Below are 23,656 nucleotides of genomic sequence, written 5' to 3' on the forward strand. Positions count from 1 at the left end.
ATTGGGTGCCACTGTATCATGATCTTAATGAACGTTTACATTTGAAAGTAAGGAAACATGAAGCGTTTTGCTATGAATGAACGATGCAGTCACCTCTGGGCTCTGAGGGTTCCAAGTTTCATTAACTTTGGACTGCTGATGTAAAGTTTCCCAGACAGTTTGTTGTTAAATTGAAAGTTGAGGAACTAGATTTTTTTTTTTTGCTTTCAAATTTATATTGAAATTTGTTGTTCATTTTGATACATCATTATTTTCATAACGCTGCTGATGAATTTGTTGGTTGACTTTCTTTTCAAACAGTCTAATGAACCTGATCTCTCTGCCTCTCTGTCAGATTAACGGACAGTGCAGCTGTTTCCAGAGTTTAGACTTGCTGAAGTCTCGGCCGGCTCACCTCGCTGTCTTCCTCCATCATGTTGTGTCACAGTTTGACCCAGCGCCTCTGGTACATATGCAAACACACAAAACTGCAAATATCATAGATTTATACTATGTGATAGTACTTAAACAGGGTAAACTACATTGTTCCAGTGTATCAAACTTGTAAATGACTTAAAGATTAAGACAGTGCTGAATAAGACTTACTGCCTGCGTGGGTTTCCTCCCACAGACCAAAGGCATGCAGACATGCAGGAGAGGTTAATTGGCGACTCTAAATTCTCCCCATATGAATATGAGTCTGAATCGTTGTCTGTCTCTATGAGTCAGGCCTGCGGTTGACCGGTGTCAGCTGGGATTGCTTCCAGTCATGTATTTTTGGAAATAAAATATAAAGCAGCTTCAAATGGGAAGGGCAGCGTGTCAATACAAAAATGTTGACACATATGTCATTAATCATTCATTTTTAAGTTCTATCTGTGTACCATGTAGTGTGCAAATTGTGTCGTTAGTAGTTGGACTGCAGTTAATTAATGATTATTTTCATAATCATAATAAGATTAAACAATGAATCTCTTTGCTATGATTCCATACAGCCTGATGTCTTCACATATCATATGAAAGATGTCATGTATATGACAAAGAAACGCATCAAATTCTAACATTTTAGAAGCTGCAGTCAGCAAACATTTGGCATTTTTGCTTAAAAAAAATTACTAAATTAATTAATCAATCATAGGTGCTGATTAATTAGTTAGTGGATAAATCTAAAAATGGTCCTGAGCTTGTTTTGGAGAACAGCCCTCGACAAGATGTCATTAATAACTATTTTAATATAAATGTAAGTGGGCCAGTGATCGAGCCTTGTGGAATGCCCCCACTGATGTGAAAAAAGCGTGATTTTCTGATGAGATGATATATTGTTCATGTGTCTGTCTCCTTCCGTCTGTTAGCTGTGTTATCTCTACGCCGACATGCACAAGCAAACCAGCTCCAAAGAAAGCCGACGCTTCTTCATCGAGTTCCACTCGCTCTTCATGGATCGGGCAGCAGTAAGTTGTTCTCTTGCTTTTGCTTCTTCAGTCAGTTTTTTTTTTTTTCTCTTAGACCACATATTTGTTTTCTTGAATTGTTGTTATCTCTGTTGACGTAATTCTTGTTCTGTCTCTGGTTCTCTTTTACAGAATCTGAAAGTACCAGTGCCAGAGACAATTGCTGCTGAACTGGGTAAAGGATAAAAAAGAGAGTAAAATGCATCTCAGATTTCTTCAGTGGCTTGACTTGAAATGCCAAAAAATTCTCATATTTAAAAAAATACTCCACAGATTTAGCATTAAACTCCTAAAATATAGTCTGACATCTGATTGACACCATAGCAAAAACATTTTATGCATGCAGCAGAACCAGAGATATTGTCTTTTTTTCCCATGCATTACTCTTCCTTGGTAAAACCTGGCGTCTGTATCGCCCGCAATGCAACCTGACAGTTCGCTTGGAGATCGGGAGACTCTTGACGGACAACTAAGACCTGCAAGGAGAGAGACGAAGACAGTCGAAGGCTAGTTTTTGAGCTTGAGTCTAGTTGTACTGTAACACAAAGTAAAGGAAGAACAAAACACAACAGTCACTGGTAAATGAGTAAAACTCTCACAAGCAAAGAGAAAAATTCTTTCACCTCTTTTTAGTTTAGATAAATTGTGACTGAAACAAAACAAAACATTTGCAAATGTTAAAACAATGAGACCCAAACTAAGCCGCAGCAAACCTCCCTCCAACATAGGATATACTCATTTTGAATATTAACGCAAACATGATTTATCATATTTTGAAAACTACATTTAAGGATCCTACAGTATAATTAACTGTCCACTTCCTTTATCACAGTTCTACAAACAGAATTTCCCCTGTGGGTTTGTCGCCCGGCAAGACTTCCACCAACTCTAATCATCAGCACATCCGTTCAAAGAAATATCAGATTCAGACGACTTTATTTATCCCAGAAGGACAATTGAGTTCTGCAGCCTAACCAGTACACACACACAAAAGACAAACTCACAGGCAAGCAGCAACATGTCGGAGATGACAGATCGTCACATGGGTACAAAGAACATGAGCTGAACTTCGGGTCGCCCCGTATACGCAGGCTTACAAGAGGAACCAGACAAAAAGCAGACAAAACAAAAATAACTCACACAGGTTTAAGGAATGAAGCATTCAGCAACACTCTGACACCCTCAGGTTGCCCTGTAAAAGCAGGTTTACGCGAGGACCCAGGTGAGAAGCAAACAAGGATAAAAACATCTGTTATAGTAATTAATATCAGATGTTAAAGAGAACACAAGCTCAATGCCAGTGAAGTAAAAACACAACAAATATCATTTCTGACTAAAATGTGTCAGTTGTTACATTTATTTTTAATTAAAACTCATTTGTCAGCGTCAGCGAACCCACAGTCACAGTGTGGTCTGTAAGATAACGTATCGGCTCGCACGGTGTTCACTACTCTCCTCGCAGGTCGTACTTGTCTGTCGAGATTCTCCGGTCAGAGATGCGGGTGTGTTATGCTCGTAATGTAGCCTTGAGCAGGGATGAGGAGCGGGCTATAGAGGTTTGGTAACCTCACTTTTTCTCTAACTCCACATCCCCAGATCATTGTAATTTTCAAACTTGTAGTCTTCAGACATCACGTCACCCAGCAGCTCAATTCTTTTACTCCTTTAATAATGCATTATGTTTTTTTTGTGTCTTCTTATTTTGTGCAAAATAAATAAACTGGCGATGATGTTTATGAGGTCACCAAAAAAGATTAAGAATCTTTAAATTTTTAATCCAGTGGCATGTGAGATACGGTCAAAAGCTTTTTAAATAGCCAGTAAGTGAACCTTGAGTTTAGAATGAGTTTTACTTAAAATTAGGACTCTGACCAGTAGTCAGAAAGCCACAAAGATCAACTGTTTTTCAGAATGATTTTTAGTTATTATTGTGCCCACTTTGATATATTTAAGAAGTCAATTCATTTAACTTAGAGTAAAGAGTTGCGATGATGTTCATAGTTTACTGTTTTTGGGGTGTGTGCGTGTCTTTCTACACAGAGAAACGGAGGCTGGAGTTAATCCCAGAGGATCTCTGCAAACAGTACACCCAGCTGTTACAGGACACACTCCTGCCAGACCTGCACAAGAACCTGGAAGACTTCAGGTAGCAGCCACACAGCTGTACAATCAATCTTACAAGTCAAGTCAATTTTATTTTGTAAAGCCCAATATCACAAATCACAAATTTGGCTCAAGGGGGCTTTATGGTCTGTACAGCAATCCAACATCTTCTGTCCTCAGACCATCGGTTCAAATCGATTCAAAACTCCCTGAAGAAAAAACCTTTAACAGGATCTGTTGTCAGCAAGTCCCTGTAAACGATGTTATTTATGTTCTTGTGTTATGTGTGTGCAGACAGAAGCGCAGTATGGGTCTGACTCTGGCTGAAGACGAGCTGTCTAAGCTGGACTCAGAGCAAGGAAAAGACCAGCAGAACATGGAGAAGGAATGTTCCTGTGCTGAACACATCCTCTCCAAGATAGAAGATATCCTGTGAGTCCCAGTCCGTGAGCACACAAACACACACAAACAAACACCTAAACACAAGTACACCTGTATATTCAGTCCCTATATTCCTTGTGCAATTGTGTGTGTGTGTGCTCAACCTGAGTTACGTGTTGCAGGTTGACTTCACAGCCAACAGAAGAGGAGAAGTGGTAAGAAGAGGGAGTTTTTTAAAATGTTTTACATCATCAATCAGCTGCAGGACAATCAATGCAATGTCTGTTTCTGGAGAAGTGATTTAGTTTCTGTTCACTTTTTTTTATTTTAACTACAACTAAGAATCATTGTGGATAAAAGCTTTCTCATTGTCTTTAGAGTTTAATCTCATTTTAACTAAAGTGCATGAAAATGAGTCATATATATGAAAAAAAAGTGTGTTTGTAATGTAGAAATTACAATATGTGTGTATAATAATGGTAGAGAATAATAATACTGTATTCCACTATTATGATCATTATTATTAGCAGTAGTAATAGTATTAGGATTATTAATAAATGCTTATATAACACAGTTGAACTCTACAGGTTTATAAATATGGCCATAAATAACATTCTGCTTCTTTTTCTTGACCGTGTGTCCCGTCGTGTCGCAGCCAAACGATGCAGTATGTGATTCTCACCTATATGAAGCACCTCGGGGTGAAAGTGAAGGAGCCTCGTGGCCTCGAACATAAACGAGCGCGTATTAATTTCCTGCCCAAGATAAAGGTGCGACCCCTTCGTCAGAAACACTCACACAAATCTATCTATATACATACATAATACACTGGGTGATATGGTTCATCAGTCTCTGAGTATATACTAATATTTTTCCTATATTGTCACAACATGGCAAATATGTGCACTATATAAAACAATCAAAGCTGTTACATAAAATCTCATGTTCCGTTGTTATGTGTTACATCAGATATAATGTGTCACATGTGGAATTAGCTCATTTTGTCTTTTTTTGTAACTGCAGTTTGTTTGGAATGAACACCTGTGCTTTTAATAGCTTTATGGTCTGTTTGATTACGATGCCCTTCGAGTAAACATCTAAAAGAGAAATGTGTGTTATTTTAACAAGCAGAAGAGTATCAAGCCTGAGAAGGAGGGTGAGGAGAAGGTGAAAAAGCCTCGGTTTCCCAACATCCTCGGCCCTCCTCGGCGTCTGAGCAGAGTGGATTCAACGTCAGGTGAGGAGAAAACTACAATTTAACCCCCTTAAGTTTATTGTTTTTTAACATTACAGAGGCCGAGTGAGGTATAGTACAGCGTACTAGTGCTGTAAAAATGAATTTTAACATTTTAACTAGAGACAGGAAAGAGGTGGTCAGCAATGATTGTGTCATATCTGCTGTGTGTATCTGACATAGATGTTATCAGTGCTGTATTTCTGTGTGTTCTTATCCGCGTTTTTACTACCATTGTTTGTGTGCAGTCGGTAAAGCCGTGGAGCTGAACAAGCAGCGCTCACCAAAGCAGCTCCCTCAGTCGGCCTTCGGCATCCCCGAGCAGTCCGACTCTTCTGTCTCGAATTCTGGACGGAGCCGTGGAAATCAGCTCAGTGAAAGCTCGGACACGGGCGCCCATGTTTCGCCTTCTACCACCTCCCCTATACACAGCTCCCCCACTGGTCAGGCCTCAGATACTAGTGGACAAGACTCAGACTCCAGTAAGATATCCCAGTTTCTCTGCCCCTCCACAGATATTTGAAAGAACCAAAAACTCACTGCACACGTTTGATCACTTGTACTCAGTTTAATAACGATTTACAAGGTTTTTTGGTTCTTTAACAGTGAGACTTTATGATCTGAAGCTCCATAAGAGTTCCTCAAATGTAAGAACTTTGTAGTGATTTTTACCCGAGGGGACAAGATATTTAAAAAAAGATTCATTATATTATATTATATAATTATTTTACATTAATGACAGTAGTTTTTTTTATGCTTGTGACCATTTGTCACAGGTTGTATGTCTATCATTTGCGAACAGTTCAGTCTAAGAGTGATTATCTCTTCTCAGATTGTTTCATTTGAATAATTTTTTAAAGTATTTCACAAGAAAGATTCCAAAATTGAAGAAAAATAAACACAATATATGCTTTTGTGTAGCAGAATTTATTTATTATTTCTTATTTTACCTGGGTGATCATCTTGTGACCCCTGCACCTACTGACATAGGTGATACCACTGTTAAAATACCATGAAGTAGTAGGAGTATCAATAGGAACACTATGAAAATAAACTATTAAGTAGAGCAGATGCACTGAAAGTTACACTAGGAATATCATAGCTGTAACATAGCAATAGGACAAATCATTAGAGTCGTTAGTTTTTATGAACTACAGTAAAGTAACTACAAATGTACTCAGAATAAAAACAGTGTGGTGATAAACCAAAGACAGAAATGAAAATACATTCATTTTTGCGTGAACTCTAGAATAGCAGCCCGATGTTCATCTTTGTCTCCATTATTGCACCATTCTCTCCTTTACTCTACAGACGTCTCCCCGTTTCCCATCCAGCCCAGACTGGGCGAGGGTCTGCAGTCTGGCGACCATCAGGACGGCGTATCCAGTCCGACCAGCACTCAGTTTGACTTCAGCCCCTCCAACCTGGAGCAGTTACAGGAGGAAGACCAGGAGACTTTCAGGTGTTTACAGAGTTTGGAGTTAAGCTCATACTGACATCATACTAAATGCTGCTCAATTTAAATTACTCTGATAATTTCTACCTAACAAATAATGTACATTAACAGCACCGTAGATCCATTTAAGAATGTTTTACACAACAGTACAACAGAAGGCAAAGCAATTACACATAAAGCATCATTTATATGGACTGTAGACTTCCACTCTTGTTAATTTTCTACTGTATCTGGCTGGATTGAGCTCGTCTGTCTATTATCAGGACTCTGGTTTACGTGACAAGCAGGGATGGAACATGAATTGGTGCAAACTGACTTGTGTCCTCTGTAGTTATTTGGAAACTCCTCTGAACAAATACGCCTTGATGTGTGAATGATAGAAAACTTTATGTGAGTGCGTTAACAACTCACACATCACAAGAGGAATCAACAGAAGACTAATACAGTTTTAACCATTAAGCCTATAAAATGTAAGAAAACTGTGAAAAATGCCCATCACCATTTCCTAAACCCCCAGGTGGCGTCTTCAAATTGCTTGTTTTGTCCAATCAACAATCCGAAACCCAAAGATATTCAGTTAGCTGTCACACAGGACAAATAAAAGATACACATGCTCACATCTGACAAGCTGAAGCCAGCAATTCTTTATTCTATTTTTGCATTAAATATAAATAGTTGCAGATTAATCAGCCAGCCAGCTCTAAATTTATGGTTGTCTCAAGATAAAACAAAGATAAAACATATTGTATATAATGGAGATGGAACACTATTTAGACTGTTTAATGCAATAAATAAAGATCAGCATGATGCATTTCTTAGTAATCTTTTTAAAAATCCTCCCTCGCCGTGTCTTCGACCTGCAGTAGGATGGAGGCTCAGTGTCCGGTGAGCTCAGCTGACATCCAGAGTGAAGACGACCAAGGAGGTGAGGCGGAGTGTGAAGAAAACCTTCCGAACTGGCAGAGTCTGGTCAGCCGAGGCGTCCTGGCGAGCCTGACGCCGCAGGAGATCAAAAGGCAGGAAGTCATCAATGGTGAGTCACCAACAACTCACGTTGAATCTCTGAATATGACATGACATGAAAACGATCGAACGTACAGCACATACAGCGTATCTGTCCCTCATCCCTCAGAGCTGTTCTACACTGAGCGCGCCCACTTGCGGATGCTGAAGGTGTTGGACTGTGTTTTCTATCAGAGGTTGAGCAGAGACGGTGTCCTCCCCTCAGAAGATATCAAACACATCTTTACGAACCTGGAGGAAATCATTCAGCTGCATGGTAATCTCATTCACACACACTACTGTCCTGCAGAGAATTCAGCAACTGTATTTGCAAAAAAAACCAAAACATTTGTAACCTTAACAATGCCAATAAAATATTTTGTTGCTGCTGTTATCTTTTATTTCTTGCATTGACTAGAAACAAACAAGTCAGAAATCACAATGTCATCACAAGTTTTAGCCGTAAACGGACAGGTTGATAGCCGACGCAGAACAGGGAATCCATGCTGAAGAAGACAATGACAGGAAACAGCTGGAGTCAGTATAAATGTTCTGCCACTAAAAAGTTTCCAACGATAGCAAATTTGCACAAGAGTTGGAATAAACTTTAGGAATAAAGACCTATTGCACAATCTCCACAGCGTGTCATCAGTGCCTCTGGGCTGAAACGTTCTTTCTGTCAGTCACTGAGCTAATGAGGCGCTTTAAGGCATTATGTAGGTCATTATAAGTACATTAGGACATATTGCCAATTACTATTAGGATGTTAAGCGCTTAAATTATGTCTGGCTCGATAATAGAAAGTTTTGTAATGCTGATGAATTGTTTTTATTTCAAATAAGTGGTCTTTATTGTTTTGTTGTTAATGAGTAAATGATTGGTGCACAGCAAAATGTGATGAGTGACTATACTAATTGTTAATGACAACAACAAGATATTAAATGTTTATTGTGCTCCACAGTTTCTGTTACAGAGCAAATGACATCGATCAGGAAGAGGAGCGAGACGTCGGTGATCGGTCAGATCGGAGATGATCTTCTGGCATGGGTAAGACTAGTTTCAATCCATGCAGGAGACTCTACATATATTTATAGAAATGTTGGCATCCAAAGGCAGCTGTGAAAGCCCTTTGTCATGGGAGGGTTATGTTAAGATTACCAGATCCTAATTTTAACCTAAAATGAACCAAAACCCTGTTTCAGTATCCAAGGAAGTGGACAGAAACTCGTCATAAAAATGAGCTGCAATCTATGAGTTCACATTCTCTGTAGGTCTCACATTTTCACTCAGTATTTACTTCCAGTCACATCCACCTTGCCTTTTTTTTTTTTTTTTTTTTTGGATCGCCGTTAAAATACTCAACATTTCCTGCAAATGTTTGGCATTAAATAAAAACCTACCAGGAAAGGGAGGGATTTTGAGCTGCTGGAAGTATTTTAATGTGACATATCTGTGTGCAATGAAGTTGAGTTTATGATCAAGGAAAAAAAAATATTGAACAAAAGCAATATTTGTGCCAGAAAAGAGAAACTAAGAGCAGCACAGATGGATTTAAGGCTGAAGAAATACACGTTATCATGAATTTATCAAGACGACAGGTAGACAGGGATGAAGAGTAGATCCAAAACAGGGAGGCCTCCTATTAAATTATGATAAAATGTATTTATAAAACAGGGAAAATTCAGCATGAATGCCTTTTTCTGATATGTTGTTCTGATATGCCTGTTTTTAATAAATTCCATTGCTCTGTCTGGAGTTTAGGTAATTAAAGGCTTTGGACAGTATTTGAGGATTTACAGTACATCCAGTGAAAAAATACAATATAAAAAGGCCAAATACTTTTTTTTATCATCACTGCATCTTTTCTCTGATCAAAACTGTCTCCAAAGTTGTTTCAATTGGAGTTAATTTAAGAAGCTATAACTTCATATTGTGAAAAGTTTGCTCTTACTTACTGATGTTGAATCTAAAGGGTTGCACTTCAATCAAACACATGATTCACATCGGACATGTAAGGTGGTTCGGGTCACTCTGGATTAGAGTATTAGCTACAGTAAATGACCTCTAATTTAAATGTCCTGCGTCTTTGTGTTGATTCCAGTTCAGCGGCGAGGAAGAGGAGAAGATAAGAGGAGCGGTGGGAACTTTCTGTAGTAACCAGCCCTCTGCACTGGAGCTCATCAAAACCAGAAAGAAGAAAGACCATAGGTTCATTTTATTCATGCAGGTCAGCACAACAGAATACACCACAGTTTACTTCTAGGAGGGGAGTTTATTTTTGACAAGACAGTGAAAAACATAGATCAGGTAAAGAGGGTACTGAAGTTTAAGATGTTGACCGTGCTGATTTTCTTTCTTCAGGAGGCCGAGAGTAACCGTCTGTGTCGCAGGCTGCAGCTTAAAGACATCATTCCTGTGGAAATGCAGAGAGTGACAAAGTACCCACTCCTGCTGGACAATATTGCCAAGTACACAGGTATAAATAAACATGGCTGCATACCATTGTGCTCATGATATTTCTCATAGAGTGGTTGATTCAAGACGGAGAATGACATATTTTGTTGTGTTCATCAAGCGAACTCTTTTGTTTATCTTCTCACAGAGGATGGTGAGGAGAGGGAAAAGGTGAAGAAAGCTGGAGAATGTTGCAAAAAGATCCTCAACCACGTCAACCAAGCTGTCAAAGAAGCTGAGAACAAACAGGTACAGACGTTCGAATGAGAGTAAAGTATCTGTCAGTTTGGGTTAGAGACAAATATTTTGTTCACCTTGTTAACATACATGAGGGGGAGGGGGGCAAAATATGAGGAACACTTTTCAATATAACACACCAACACCACCCACTACGACCTCAATAATAAACATAAAGTAGAATTATCACCTTTCTGACAATATCAACAAAAACTGAAAATGTACAAGCTTCATAAAAATAGAATTTATGGCAGAGCTGTTGTAATGGATTGCATTAGATTGCACAGGTGTTCCTAATAAAGTGCTTGGTGAGTGTACACACTCTGTTTATCTAAAAGCAACTTAACACCAGCTGAAAATGGTGTTTTTGTAAACCTCCAGTGGCTGAAAATTGTTTGCTGTGTTGTTTCTCAACAGAGGCTCGAGGAGTATCAGAGACGGTTGGACGTCTTGTCGCTAAAACCGAGTGAAAACCCTGTCGTCCTCGAGCTGAAGGTAGGAAACTAGTGTTTTCAGGGTAAGGAGCTCAACATAATATGCTGTACAACTGTGGTTGGAGCTTTTTATTGTACACTATGGATCCATATCCAGTCGTGGGCGGTGGTGAGGTGCTCTGGTTTTTAATGACGCTGTTCTGTCTGTTGTGTTTTTATTGAATGTTTATTCTTTTCCTGCAGAATCTGGACCTGACCAAGAGGAAGATGGTACATGAAGGACCTCTCTCCTGGAAAGTCAATAAAGACAAGACAATTGGTACACACATACACACACACCCACACACACATACACAGAAAATGTTACCTACTGCAACAGTAATTTAGTTAATATGAGCAGTATGTGTATTTGTTACATAATGAAATGAGCTGAAACAGATGGTTGCCTGAGAAAAACATATAAATTAAAACCATTACAGCGCAAGAAGTCAGGTTTGGTTTTCTTTTCTTCCTTATATGCACGTACAGTTTTATATCACCAGTGTCTTTCTTTCAGAGCTGTACACGATCCTCCTGGAGGACATCCTGGTTTTACTGCAGAAACAGGACGAGCGCCTGATCCTCAAATTCCACGGCAAGAATCTGGCCAGCGCCACCGACACCAAGAACATCTTCAGCCCCATCATCAAACTCAACACTGTCTTAGTTCGTCCAGTAGCAACTGGTGAGAAGTGCAGTCTCTCCATGATATTTCCTCTGTTGTGTTTAGCATTTTGCACGGATTAGTGAATCAGGCCAAGTTACTCGCTTGCCGTGAGTCGGTCAATGACTTTAGTCCACACTAAAATATCTCAACAACTATTGGATGGGTTGCCATTTCATTTCATACAAACATTCATGGTCTCCGGCAGATGAACCCCGGTGATTTTGGTGATTCCCTAATATCGAGCACTGCCATTAGATTGACAGTTTTGATTTTGAGTGAAATATTCTAACAACTATTGCTGACAAATACTGAAATTTAGGACGAAACTTTGCCCCAGAGATGACTTATTATCTAGCGCTACCATCAGGTGAAAGAAACAGACATTCATGGTTCCTTGACTGTTTATACTTAAGACTAAAGAAAGAAAAGGTTTTAGTTTAAATGTCTCTGCATTATTGGGTGGTTTTCTGACATTCTCAGTCAGGATGAATTGTGATCTCTTTAATTTTCACAATTAGTGCCATCATCATGTCAAAATTACATTTGTCTGATACTTTGGTTTATGACCAAATACCTGCAAAACTAATAACATTTCCATCATCCTCAGCTGTACTTTATTCTTAGTGCTAATAAGCAAATGTTTGCATGCTAACACACTCAACCAAAATGATGAAAAAATACTAAACATGAGCATATTATCATTATTAATGTGAGAAATAGTCAGTTTTAGTGTTTAGTAGAGCTCACAGAGCTGCTAGTGTGGCTCTTAGTCTTGTATGATGTCATTTTGTTTAATGTATGTGCATTAATTCCTGTTTATACAGTGTACATTATAAGTATTATGCATGTATTTATAAATATTATGTCATGCATTATAATTATTGTTTGAATTTTTGTCCTCATCAGACAACAAGTCTTTCTTCGTGCTGTCCATGTCGGAGAACGGGGCTCAGATCTACGAGCTGACGGCTCAGACGGTGTCCGATCAAAGAACGTAAGTCTTGCGCCGCAAACATGGCAACATGTGATCTGTTTCCTCCATCTCACCCTGCTGTATCGCCTCCGTTCATCCAGGTGGCAGCGTCTGATCACGCAACGCGCTGACGCCATGAAGGCCAAACCTCACAACAGCGACACGTCTCCAGCACCGTCTGAGTGAGTCCACTAATGCAGCCACTCGCTCGCTCACTGGTGTTGTTGTTTGATTATTTCATTGTTTCTCATGTAAATGTGTTTCAGTGTTGAGCGGGATGCTATTGAGATCATCAACCGTGGGATGCCCAAGTCCAGCAAAGATGCTAATGGCACAGCAAGTGGAAGTATCCATTCTTCAGGTAGCTGTAGTGCAATAAATGTTTATGTTAGTTTATTAATTACTGTCATTTGTTAAATTAAATGACAACTATTTTGATAATTTGATTTATACAGTTTATCAAGCAAAAATGCCCATCCTTCACTGGTTTCAGCTTCTTAATTGTGAAGATTTGCAGCTTTTCTCTGTTTTATATCATTGTAAACATAATATCTTTAGGTTTTGAACTGTTGTTCAGACAAAACAAACAATTTGAAGTCGGCACTTTGAGCTGTGGGGAACTGTGACGGGCATTTTTCACTGTTTTCTGACAACAACAAAGGATGCAATTTTCCATTGGAATTAATAAAGTACTCTAACTGTTTAATATATAGACTAATTAATAATGAAAAGTTTTTCACCAGTTTACATTGTGTCAGTTGATCATCAAGAGGTTCAACATCAACACAAACTTTGTTAACTATGTTTAACTATGTAAACTATGTTTCTATCTAACGTACATTATTAGCTTTTAAATTCAAATTCAAATTCAAGCCAGATAAAGATGTCGCTTCTTCTCCAGACATTCAAGCCCCACCAAGTCTCAACCCTTTCGATGGCATGAAGTCAGAAGATGAGGAAGAGGAGCTGTCCGTGGCTAATAGACAGGGTGAGGAGGAGGATGATGAGGTCGATGAAGAAGAACTAGAGGCTTTCCTGGACGGGCAGCTGGGAGACACACTGCCCTTCCTGCCGGAAGGGTCACGCCAAGGCATCGCCATTGAAAACCAGGAGCACAACGTATTCGGCCTACCCGCCTCCAAAGCTGAAGATGCTCTGAAGACATGTAAGTTGCATGTTAAAGGGTCATTTCACGCAAATAATAAAAAAACATATTTTCCTCATTTACCTCTCGTGGCATCTAGCCATTCAGTTTTTTCTTCCCAAGTTTTGAGATATCTGACGCTGAGATCTCTGTCTCTTTCCCCAGATTGTATTCTTGGCAGAGAGAAAAAGCTGAAATAAAACATGTCTTTCTGTTCTAGTGGAGACGCTGAAGCAGGTTCTTTCCAACCACATGATGAGCAGAGAGGCGGAGGAGGAGAAAGAGGAGACTGAGGAGAATAAACCAAGCGGGGCTCCTGGCTGTCAGTTGAGCGCCTCTTTGCCAGGGAGCCCAGAGGGGCCTTCTGCTGCGTGTGATGAAAGCCGAGCATCTGCAAGTTCACAAAAAGACTCTCAACAGTCATCTGGACACACAGGACTGTCTGAGACAACTGAACGCAACGGTGAGGGAGCCGTAAGAGTTTTCGGTGTGGATCTTTGGCTACTATAGTGACGGCACAGTGAGTTTCTTGTCAACAAAAAAAAAATCGTTCACCCCTTCCACCTGCTCTTCCTCTCTATCCAGGTGGTTTTGTGGTTCTGGATTTTGGTGGGACCTCTGAGGAGAGCAGCACTGATGATGACGGGGGAGTAGGAGGTGACGTGGGGATCGACATGAGGAAACTGCTGTCCTCCTCCTCGCAGACAGGGGCCGGTGGCGGCGGGCCCAACCTCAGCCGGCAGCTTATGACCCACCTGCGCCTCCTACAGGCTGACCTGCAGTATCTGAAGGTACTAGGGGTGTGCCCGAATACAAATACATTATCCGGTAAAGCACAAATAGTGGGATTTATACGAATATTTGTTTCATACAAATATTTAAAAAATTATTTGTCGGGGGTGTTCCCCAGAGATAAAGCTGAGCTACTGACACAAGCAAAGTGCCCCAAAGGGACTCTCCATAAACTGTTGTTCCCCTTCTCCTTTCCACAAAGTTAGGTTGTAAAAAATAGGCAATAACTGAAAAGTGCAAAGCAATAATTGCCCTTGAAATTCCTCCCTACATGTTACATGCTGTGCTGTCTCTGTGTTACGGGTGTATAAATAGGTAGAGGTCTGTCTGCAATGAGGCAATGAGTAAAGTTTTAGCTCAGTAGTCAGCGCAGTCGTCTATGATCTGGAAGACTCCAGTTCAAGACCCGATGTGGGGACCTCCTTCGTAAGGTAGTTTATTCATGAACACTTATTGTAACACTTTAATTTTCTAAAATTAAAAGTGTCATAAAAACAAAAACAGGATTTTTAAGCCTCTTTCCACTTTTATTCGAATACAAATACAGATACAAATAATTTTGCTGCCTCAACAAATACAGATACAAATACAAATACTGGGATCTCTGCACATCCCTAGAAGGTACTGAACACTTAACTGACAGCCAGCCTCGGTTACACCGTCAGTGGAAAAGTCACAAACTCCACAAGTGTTGGGAAATCCTAGATGGAAGAAGTTGATCATTGACCAGACAAGTAAAAAAGCACAAAATGGTTTTTTTGGCTGCAAGAGTAGAGACTGCATGCTGGAAATTGAGATCCTAGTATTTCCCATGAATTCTCACCAAAATTTCCTCAGAAAAATACCTACAGGATCGCGGCACTTGTGTGTTCTCATACTGAATAATATAGTATGAACTGAAACAAAGACGCCTTCTCTAGACCATATTGATGCTACCATGCAATTACTGTTTAAGATGTAGTTCAAGTCTAAAATTCTGTTGTGACAGTAATGTAACTGGATCAACATTTCACCTGCAGGGGCATTTAGTTCATGCTGAAATAGTAATGTATAGTTCAGCTGGGTGGCAAAGATGAATGCACATATAATGACTTGAATGTCAATGATGATGCCATGCTGGAAAACTGAGGATCAGATGATTCAGTATTGTTGGCATTTTGATTTTCCACCTCAAACATAGGGTACTATTTAAAATATTTCCACATAATCTAACAAATATGAAAGACTAACATCAGAAAATAAGAGTAAATGTCATTATATGATTGATTATATGCTGTTAATGCAGTTAATTAAATTCACTTCAAGACACCAGTATATGACGAAGACCAGCAAATGTATCAATAAGATGGTTTTAACTGGATTCCCCCACCAAACAACTTAGTTGACTTTAACAATTGTAGCCAACAACCCAATTTATCAATAATACTTTCAAATAATATAGTAAGGACCTAGTATTGACAAGCCCAAGCAGACAGATATACAGTATCAATATGACTGTCAGACCACTGTTGGTTTAAAGTGTAATATTAGCATTTTACTATTAACCTACTGAAGTTAAAGACCTCTAATGCCATGGCTTTGTGTGGCAATCAGCATATGTGTGTGTTAGAGAGCTTCCAGTCAAAATTTCCGATCACATAAATCTACATCAAGAGAATATTGTTTACATTTTGCCTCATTCATCCATCGAATCCTGTGTTTTGTGCTCCACATTTATACAGCACCAGTCAAAGGTTTAGACACACTTTCTCATTCAAGTGAACAGGAAGGTGTGTCCAAACTTTTAAATGGTACTATATTTGCCTGATCTGTGGACCACAGTGAGTTTTGTTGTCATGATCTACTTCCAGGAGGTGGAGATGAAGTACAACGAGCTGAGACAAACACTGCCTGACGTGGCTACTGACTCAGACGACAACAACGGTGTGTTTCGATTCTCTCTGTCACGCCGAACTTCACATGCGCATCAATCTTTTGCACATTTATAGTAAATCTCTAACAGTCCGTCTCTGATGTTTTTCAGATGGGATTCAGTGATGACAGACTTCCTGTTGTCTCGGTCGTGTGAGCCACGTTTCATGTTACTCCGTGATCACATTCATCTGGACGAATCCTCGACCACTTATTATTGTTGTCGCCAATAACGGAGGCTTAACGCCCATATGACAATCAGTGGAAGACTTTATCATCGTTATAAGGGATGTTCCACTATAAACTCAAAATCCTTCAAGAGAAGAGACACTACGGAATAAGCCGAGGACATTCCAGTCACGTTTTGCTATTATAATAATCAACTGCATAAATTATCTTAAACACTGGAGATATGGAACGGAAAAGGGTAAATCAAGTGTGTGAAGTCACACACCTGATGAGAAGCATTCAGAAATGAAAGAAGACGTGAGGACTGTGACAGTAGATTATTCTTCAGGACTCAGAGCACTGCTGTAAGCTTGATATAAAAGTCTGCAATAAGAAATAAGAGATAGCCTCTATATATTCAGCCAAACACTTAATGTTTTCACGATTTTTTTTTTAACTGTGCTGAATAGCAACCCCCCACCCCCCAAATGCCAGAATTTCCTCCTGCCACACTGACACTGTTTCAAAAATTCAGGATGGTTCACAAAAAATGTACAATAAGCTTTAAAACCATTCCTTCCATCCTTAAATTTCTCCAAAGGACTTTTTATGTTTGTCTTTAGCCTTTCTTTGTATAAGTAAAACACAACCAACAAATCTAAAGCTCACTAATTAACATGCTGTATTTGGTTTGTTTAATTTGTAAAAATGACAAATTAAACAATTCATGACAGCTGGATGCAGTGTTTGTGTGCAGCTTCTTGTTGTCACACTGAGGTTGGAAAGTTTGGTACCTTCATATCTGTACAGAGAATAAAACTTGAGCTCACAGACCATATATGCTAACCCATGCTATAGCTAAAGAATGGATAAACTGTTGTTTGTCAAGAAATAAGAAAACCACATTTTGTTTTAACATTTCTTTTACTGTAAAGATTAAACAAATGATATACAGTGTGTAAATTAGTGAGCTTTAAAAGTGTTGGTAGGCTTGAACTTTGGACAGACCCAGGCTAACTGTTTCCCCCCTGCTTCCAGTCTTTATGCTAAGCTAGGCTAATCATGGCGTGAAGCCAGCTCCATACTGAACGCACATACATGATATTCATATCAATTTTCTCATCTCTCCTCGAAAAAGAAAGCACATTATCATACTTCTCAAAATTGTGAACCACTCCTTTAAAGAGAAACTTAACACCAGGTTGAAAAGCAGTAATTTGCTGCCCTCTGTGACCTCTGAACCCACCCAGTGTCACCGATAACCCCATCCAACAGTGATGTCACAGGGTCCTGGAGTACACCACTGCAGCAAGGGGTGTTAAGTCACTCTTTAAGCACCTGAAATTAAAACCACTTAAAATGATAATAAGAGGTGTGTGTATGTCAAATCCACATTTCTTGTTCATGTTTGTAGCCTGAAGATCATTTCTTTAGGGAAAGGCCACTAAAAAGTAATTGTCCTACTTGCAAAGCTGCATCTTCTTACCGTTACAGCTGCCTACTTTTTGTGCATCAGCTGACTTAAAAGTCCTAGATTTTAAACTTCCTATAGCACTTGAATGTAGCATGATACAGCATATAAATTAAAATGGTCTAATGAGGAAAACCTTGATCCAGACGACTACAAAAATCAAACCCACTGGATTTCAGCCAAATCCAAAATGTCTCGCTAACACATAAACAAACAAAACAGCCAACTCGGGGGGAAAACAGAGGCTCCTTGACATGTTTGTGTTTTAAATAATCTCTCAAATTGACTCTGGCACTGCGTGGTAAGCAAACAGACTTTGCAAATACTGAAACGATGCACTCTTAATCAAAAGTTCATTTTACTGAAGCACAGCAACAAATTTGAAAGGAATTATTCACATTGTGTTACTGGGGTGTTTTCCCAATGCTGCATGCAACTGAGAGCACATCACACCATATATACTAATAGATACTTCAGAATGTGTGCACATGTGAATTTAATGAATTGAACTTTATTGTAGGATTTATTCTCCATGTGTATTGCAGAGGTTTTTTCTCACTGACACTGGCCTCCATAATAGTGTGCACAGCGAGGTGAATGACTAACCTGAGTGCAGTTTTTCACCTCTTTTGTACATCCTCAGCACTGAACTGATTTAATGTTTATTCCCCTGAAATATTGTAATGGAGAGTGTGTGTGTGTGTTATTATTCCTGATTGGAGGTTTTTCTTCAGGATCCTTTCAGGCTCTGCAGCAGGCTACTCATGAAAGTGGTCTTCAACTTGTAACCAACCACAGAATTGTTGTATGTTTAATCTGCAGGTGTTTGCTATGGTAAATCCTTTAGGCACAAGCTGCAACAATTCACTCATCAGACCTTCGCACTTTCACCGTTGGACTGAAAAGACTAAAATATTCGCCGGCCAAAAGACTGCAAAGATGAAGTTATGGCTTTGATTTTCAGACAAAATATAAGAAAAAAGAAAGTTTATGTAAACAGAAAGGACTGTTTTCATTGTAAAGGAATATAATGTACGATTATGACTGTATATCAAAGGTTTTGTTTTATTTGCCCTGTTTTTTTACACCATGCAATCATGTCATGTTTTAACACAAACTACTTAAAAAGAGGGTAAAGTATCCATGCAATATTAATCCGTTGTATAAATGTATTAACCCTGTTAACGTGTTTGCTGAGAGGAGATTTAAAGCTGACCTGTTGTTAAAAATGAAGGGAAAGGCTGAAAAAAGTGTCATTTTATTTTAGTTGATTTTGTGGTGAGTGAGATTTATTGACGTCATCTTATTCATCTGAAAACCTGTTGAAGGGCCCCGCCAACAATGATAGTAAACGTCAGTTCCTCTTAAAATCAAAACGGCACCTTTCTAGATTTCTCACCAATATCGAGTCATTGGTTTTGTGTGCTAACGTTCAAAGGAGTGGTTGGCAAACAGCGGCCTCCAACTAAAATATTTGCATCAAATCTTTTACAATATTCTACAAAAATCTACAGTAGATAACAATGCAAACACAGAGACCATTTAAATCCTATAAATATGATCTGTTAACTTCTTATAAACTTATGAGATGCATAACACAGATACATAATTCGACTGGAACAGATTTGTGTCAATAACAGTACCTTCCTTCAACCACCAATGATGCAGGCCACTGTTTATTGTGTGAAGATAAGCTATCAATTACATTTCTAATCTCATGTATGTTCATGTTTATGAGTAATTTTTTGCCAAATCACTATCAACATAAGACGCTGTCACGGCAACGATGACATCTGCTCCTCAGATACAACCCTAAAACTGTTTATAAGTCCCTTTTATTCTCGAAATTAATTAAAAGACATAAACAAACCAAACATATGAAAAAATATTGGTTTGTGTTTTCACTGTGAAACTTCAGCTCCCCAATAAATAGTGCTGAAAAAACTGGTCCATAGTTGACCCCTAATTGCTGACCTCTGGTTTAAAGGATCAGGCTGGTGCTTTTCTATATTCAAACAAATCCCATAGAAAGACCAAAACCAACAAAACATTAATCTGTCTCTCATTCACTGCCTGTGACCACATTTGGTTCCTACTGAAGACATAAATCTTTAGAAAATGTTACCCAAACAGGAATAAATAGTGTAAATAGTGTTTTCAGATGTGTTTTAATACATACAGTATTTAGTGCTCTAATCTAGTGCAGTGGTTCCCAATCTGGGTGTCAGAACTCCTCAAGGTGTCGCCAGATGGCTTCGCTTAAAGTTTACTTTCACTTTACTTAAAGGGGCTATAATCAATATTTTTATTAATGACTATGTGTAACGTCAGAGGTGTCTCTCGTAGTGATGAACCTACAGAGACTCTGTAGCTCCCCTCGGCTTTACGGAGCTTTATTGCGAATTTCAGCTCATTGTTTAGCTGCAACTTTACTGTTTTGGTTCACTCTCAGTGCTCTTGTAGCTTCGCTTTTGGATGCAGCAGGCAGCTGTTTTCAGAGTAAAAGCTCTAAAAAACTACTGTACACGACCTGCTCAGCACCAAACAGCAAACAGACACAGTTAGCTGTAGACTAGCTGGTGAACATAGCGGAGCATTTAGCAGCTAAACAGCCAGATATTTCCCTCAGGAGTTGGTAGAGAGTAAAAACAGAGCTAAAAGAGAGTGAATATTGGACTTACATTCACCAGATGGACAGAAACACGACTCCAAATGAATGATATTGTTGCTCCGCAACTGCTCGATGTGGAAATAACCAACTGTTTGCTAACAAGTTCAACATATCACCTTAATAGTTGATGACGTGTCAATGTTGTGTTCACTACTTGTTTCTGCTGAAAACAAGTGGCCAAAAAATTACTTAATGCAAATTTAAAGTCCCCCTATTTAGCTTTTATAAGCAGTGAATGGTTTATAACAATTATTATATTATTATTATAACATTTTAAATGTTTATTAATGTGCAGTATTTGTCAAAATTATAATTTGTCCTGTGAAGACATATTTTATATTATTACAACCATGTTACTACTTTTAACATATTGTCGTTCTCAGCCTCCACTTATGGTTGCCCAAAGGATGATTTACAGTTATTGACAAATTCATTAATAAACACTGCTTACAACTAGATCATAGTGTGTTATAAACCATTTAATAACTGTTTACATACTGCTTATAAATACTCAATAAAAGCTTGCTACAGACATGGTAGCTTTGGATCAAATGAAAGTCAATAACCAATTAAGTAAACTGTGACATTTCATGTTTTCTGTGTTTTTAATATGAAATTTATTCTCACAAAAGCTTTTTCTTTGTGACATATAACTTATCTTACCGCCTAGAACATCAATTCACAATTCAGTTTGTAATGGCTGATGGTGTTACAGCTAAAAACATTTGTATTTATTGTAAGATGAAGGTGAATACAAGTTTGGTGGATTGAGGTAATATGGCTGATAGCTACAAGAAAAGTAGACCTACTGTAGCATGAGTACATTATGGCAGCAGCATCTTTCAAACAGGCATCATAAGATGTTGAATAAGTCGTATACGTCTGCTGGTGAAATTAGGCCACAAGTACTTTTACTACATAGACAAATAACTGAACTCTACCTACTACATCTACTTCTTTTGCATGGGTATCTCAGTGAAATCCAACGCACCATAGAAAACCACATCGGTTTACAAAGCACACTTGGTAAACAGGATGAAAAAAAAAAGACTAAAAGCAGTTTGACACGTTTTTCTTTTTTCTAGATACAAAGCATTTGAAGCGTCCTATCAAGTGTTGATGGAATAGTTAAAGGTATTACATTTTGAACATGAGCATAACTGTCATTTATTGTGATTAGTTGGTATAATTAACGTGTTTTAATTTGCTACATGTTTCAGCATGACACAAAAACAGAAAAAATAACTCGAAATCAAGTAAATGTATATTGTTGTATATTGGACTAATTGTCAACTGGTGATTTGACTGGTAATTGATTGTTAAAGATGTTCGCTATCTGTCAAACACATCCTATAAATGTAATATGTGTATCTTCTACAGGATTGGGAGGGAAATTGGTTGGGTACTCAGGTTACTTCCCTTGCCGTTTTTACTTAAACAAACTAAGCACGTAGTTAGCTAGTTTATCTAAGTTAGCTAGCTAGTTTAGCTTAGTTTAGTTAAGTTGCTTCCTGTGCTGCTTCTACTTTGTAAGAAACAAAGTAAACCAAACATGGGAAGTAATCTAAGTTAGCTAGCTAGTTTAGCTTAGTTTAGTTAAGTTACTTCCTGTGCTGCTTCTACTTCATAAGAAACTAAGTAAACCAAACATGGGAAGTAATCTAAGTTAGCTAGCTAGTTTAGCTTAGTTTAGTTAAGTTACTTCCTGTGCTGCTTCTACTTCATAAGAAACTAAGTAAACCAAACATGGGAAGTAACTTAGTTTGTTTTGTTGTTGTTGTTTTTTTTGTCTCCATCTCTTTCTTTTTTGCTTCGTTGCAGGTTGTTGGTAGTGTACCTACAACACGTACATTTAAATATTGTTAATTCCAAACATGTTAATTCCACACGGTGTAATTTCACATTTCCTATAAACCCTGTTGGTTTGTGTCACAAAGAGGATGTTGTGTCAAAGGTGATTTCTTTTTAATTGTACTTGAAGGGGCACTGCACCGATTCTACACATGTAGATCAGTTTCTAGTCATCGTTAGTACCACTCAGCCTGTGAACGGTTGTATCATGTCTTCTGTGGCTCTGGGGGAGTTTTGTCATCTCTGAAAAAATAACCCCTAATGATGTCCTCAGGGTTAACTTGGTTTGACCTTGGAGACGTTTGTTTTAAATGGAGAGCTTGTGTTACATGGAGTTAAACGTCCTGGTAGCCAAATGGTTACTGTGCATAACCACGTAACTGCAATGTACCTGAGTCGATTCCAGCCAGGGACCTTTGTTACATGTCATACCCATCTCTCTCTCCCCGTGTTTCCTGTCTGCCTCTTTGCTGTCCACTGTCCAATAAAGGAAAAAATGCTGCCCCCCCCCTAAAAAAAAAGTCTTCAAGGATGGTCTAATGAAAGATGCTATTGAGTTGTGATGTGAAATGTATGCTCTAGTGTTTCTGGACTAGAACTAGAGACTAGAGGTCAGGATATTTAGGCAAGTATCACATCTAAGAGTAATATGGAGACATTTTTGTCAAATAATTTGGAATAACAATAACATTTCATGGGTAATGATTTTGAAAACGCCTTGTGTGCCTTTTGCTGAAGAAACATGTTCCCTGCAGAGTACAGACAGCTCATTGTGTCTCCTCCCATTACACAATAAGAAGGACCAAGTGTGCGCACATTCAAACAAAAATATTCTGTACAGGTGCAAGACAGAAAATATTTCACTGCAGGGCACAGAGAAGAAAGGTCTGCATGCTGTTAGCGAGCCTGAATCAGGCCTGAAGAAGGTCATGTAGATAGAAACGTTGCCTTGAAAAGAGAAAAAGAGAATTAATCTATTTATTTGGAGCCTAACAGACCTTTCTCTTTTGTTTGCTCCCATTACACACAAATGAAAAATTCCCTGTTTCTGTTTTGTGTCATGAAGCAATCCAGAAGATTTCATGTCGAATGTGACCTGATGGCAGGTAATGTAAAAATAACAGGATGGTAATTAGCAGTGGAAACAACTCTTCTTTGTTTTGGGTAATAATACTATGTAATGAACATACAGTATGTCTGATATCAGATGCACTGTTGAAGCTGCAGAAGTCCATGAA

At 38.7% G+C, this 23,656-nt stretch overlaps 1 protein-coding gene across 3 annotated transcripts in view; it reads left to right on the forward strand.

Moving 5' to 3' along the window:
• LOC121909965 (rho guanine nucleotide exchange factor 12-like) overlaps positions 1-17,365 on the forward strand; it is a 42,950-nt gene extending 25,585 nt beyond the window's left edge. For all 3 annotated transcript variants that reach the window (XM_042430851.1, XM_042430852.1, XM_042430853.1), the window contains exons 13-39: positions 335-445; positions 1,332-1,430; positions 1,563-1,605; positions 3,471-3,576; positions 3,828-3,965; positions 4,097-4,129; positions 4,570-4,684; positions 5,046-5,151; positions 5,397-5,630; positions 6,460-6,610; positions 7,468-7,637; positions 7,737-7,883; positions 8,568-8,653; positions 9,708-9,833; positions 9,968-10,082; positions 10,209-10,309; positions 10,715-10,792; positions 10,975-11,050; positions 11,288-11,455; positions 12,344-12,431; positions 12,512-12,592; positions 12,677-12,771; positions 13,312-13,575; positions 13,775-14,017; positions 14,140-14,345; positions 16,197-16,269; positions 16,370-17,365. In XM_042430851.1, coding sequence (XP_042286785.1) covers positions 335-445; positions 1,332-1,430; positions 1,563-1,605; positions 3,471-3,576; positions 3,828-3,965; positions 4,097-4,129; positions 4,570-4,684; positions 5,046-5,151; positions 5,397-5,630; positions 6,460-6,610; positions 7,468-7,637; positions 7,737-7,883; positions 8,568-8,653; positions 9,708-9,833; positions 9,968-10,082; positions 10,209-10,309; positions 10,715-10,792; positions 10,975-11,050; positions 11,288-11,455; positions 12,344-12,431; positions 12,512-12,592; positions 12,677-12,771; positions 13,312-13,575; positions 13,775-14,017; positions 14,140-14,345; positions 16,197-16,269; positions 16,370-16,383 — 3,267 coding nt within the window. In that variant the 3' untranslated portion in view covers positions 16,384-17,365. The remainder of the gene's footprint in view (positions 1-334; positions 446-1,331; positions 1,431-1,562; positions 1,606-3,470; positions 3,577-3,827; positions 3,966-4,096; positions 4,130-4,569; positions 4,685-5,045; positions 5,152-5,396; positions 5,631-6,459; positions 6,611-7,467; positions 7,638-7,736; positions 7,884-8,567; positions 8,654-9,707; positions 9,834-9,967; positions 10,083-10,208; positions 10,310-10,714; positions 10,793-10,974; positions 11,051-11,287; positions 11,456-12,343; positions 12,432-12,511; positions 12,593-12,676; positions 12,772-13,311; positions 13,576-13,774; positions 14,018-14,139; positions 14,346-16,196; positions 16,270-16,369) is intronic.
• Positions 17,366-23,656: the final 6,291 nt, after the last annotated feature.

The sequence above is a fragment of the Thunnus maccoyii genome, chromosome 13 (genome assembly GCF_910596095.1).
Source record: "Thunnus maccoyii chromosome 13, fThuMac1.1, whole genome shotgun sequence".
Lineage (NCBI taxonomy): Eukaryota > Metazoa > Chordata > Actinopteri > Scombriformes > Scombridae > Thunnus > Thunnus maccoyii.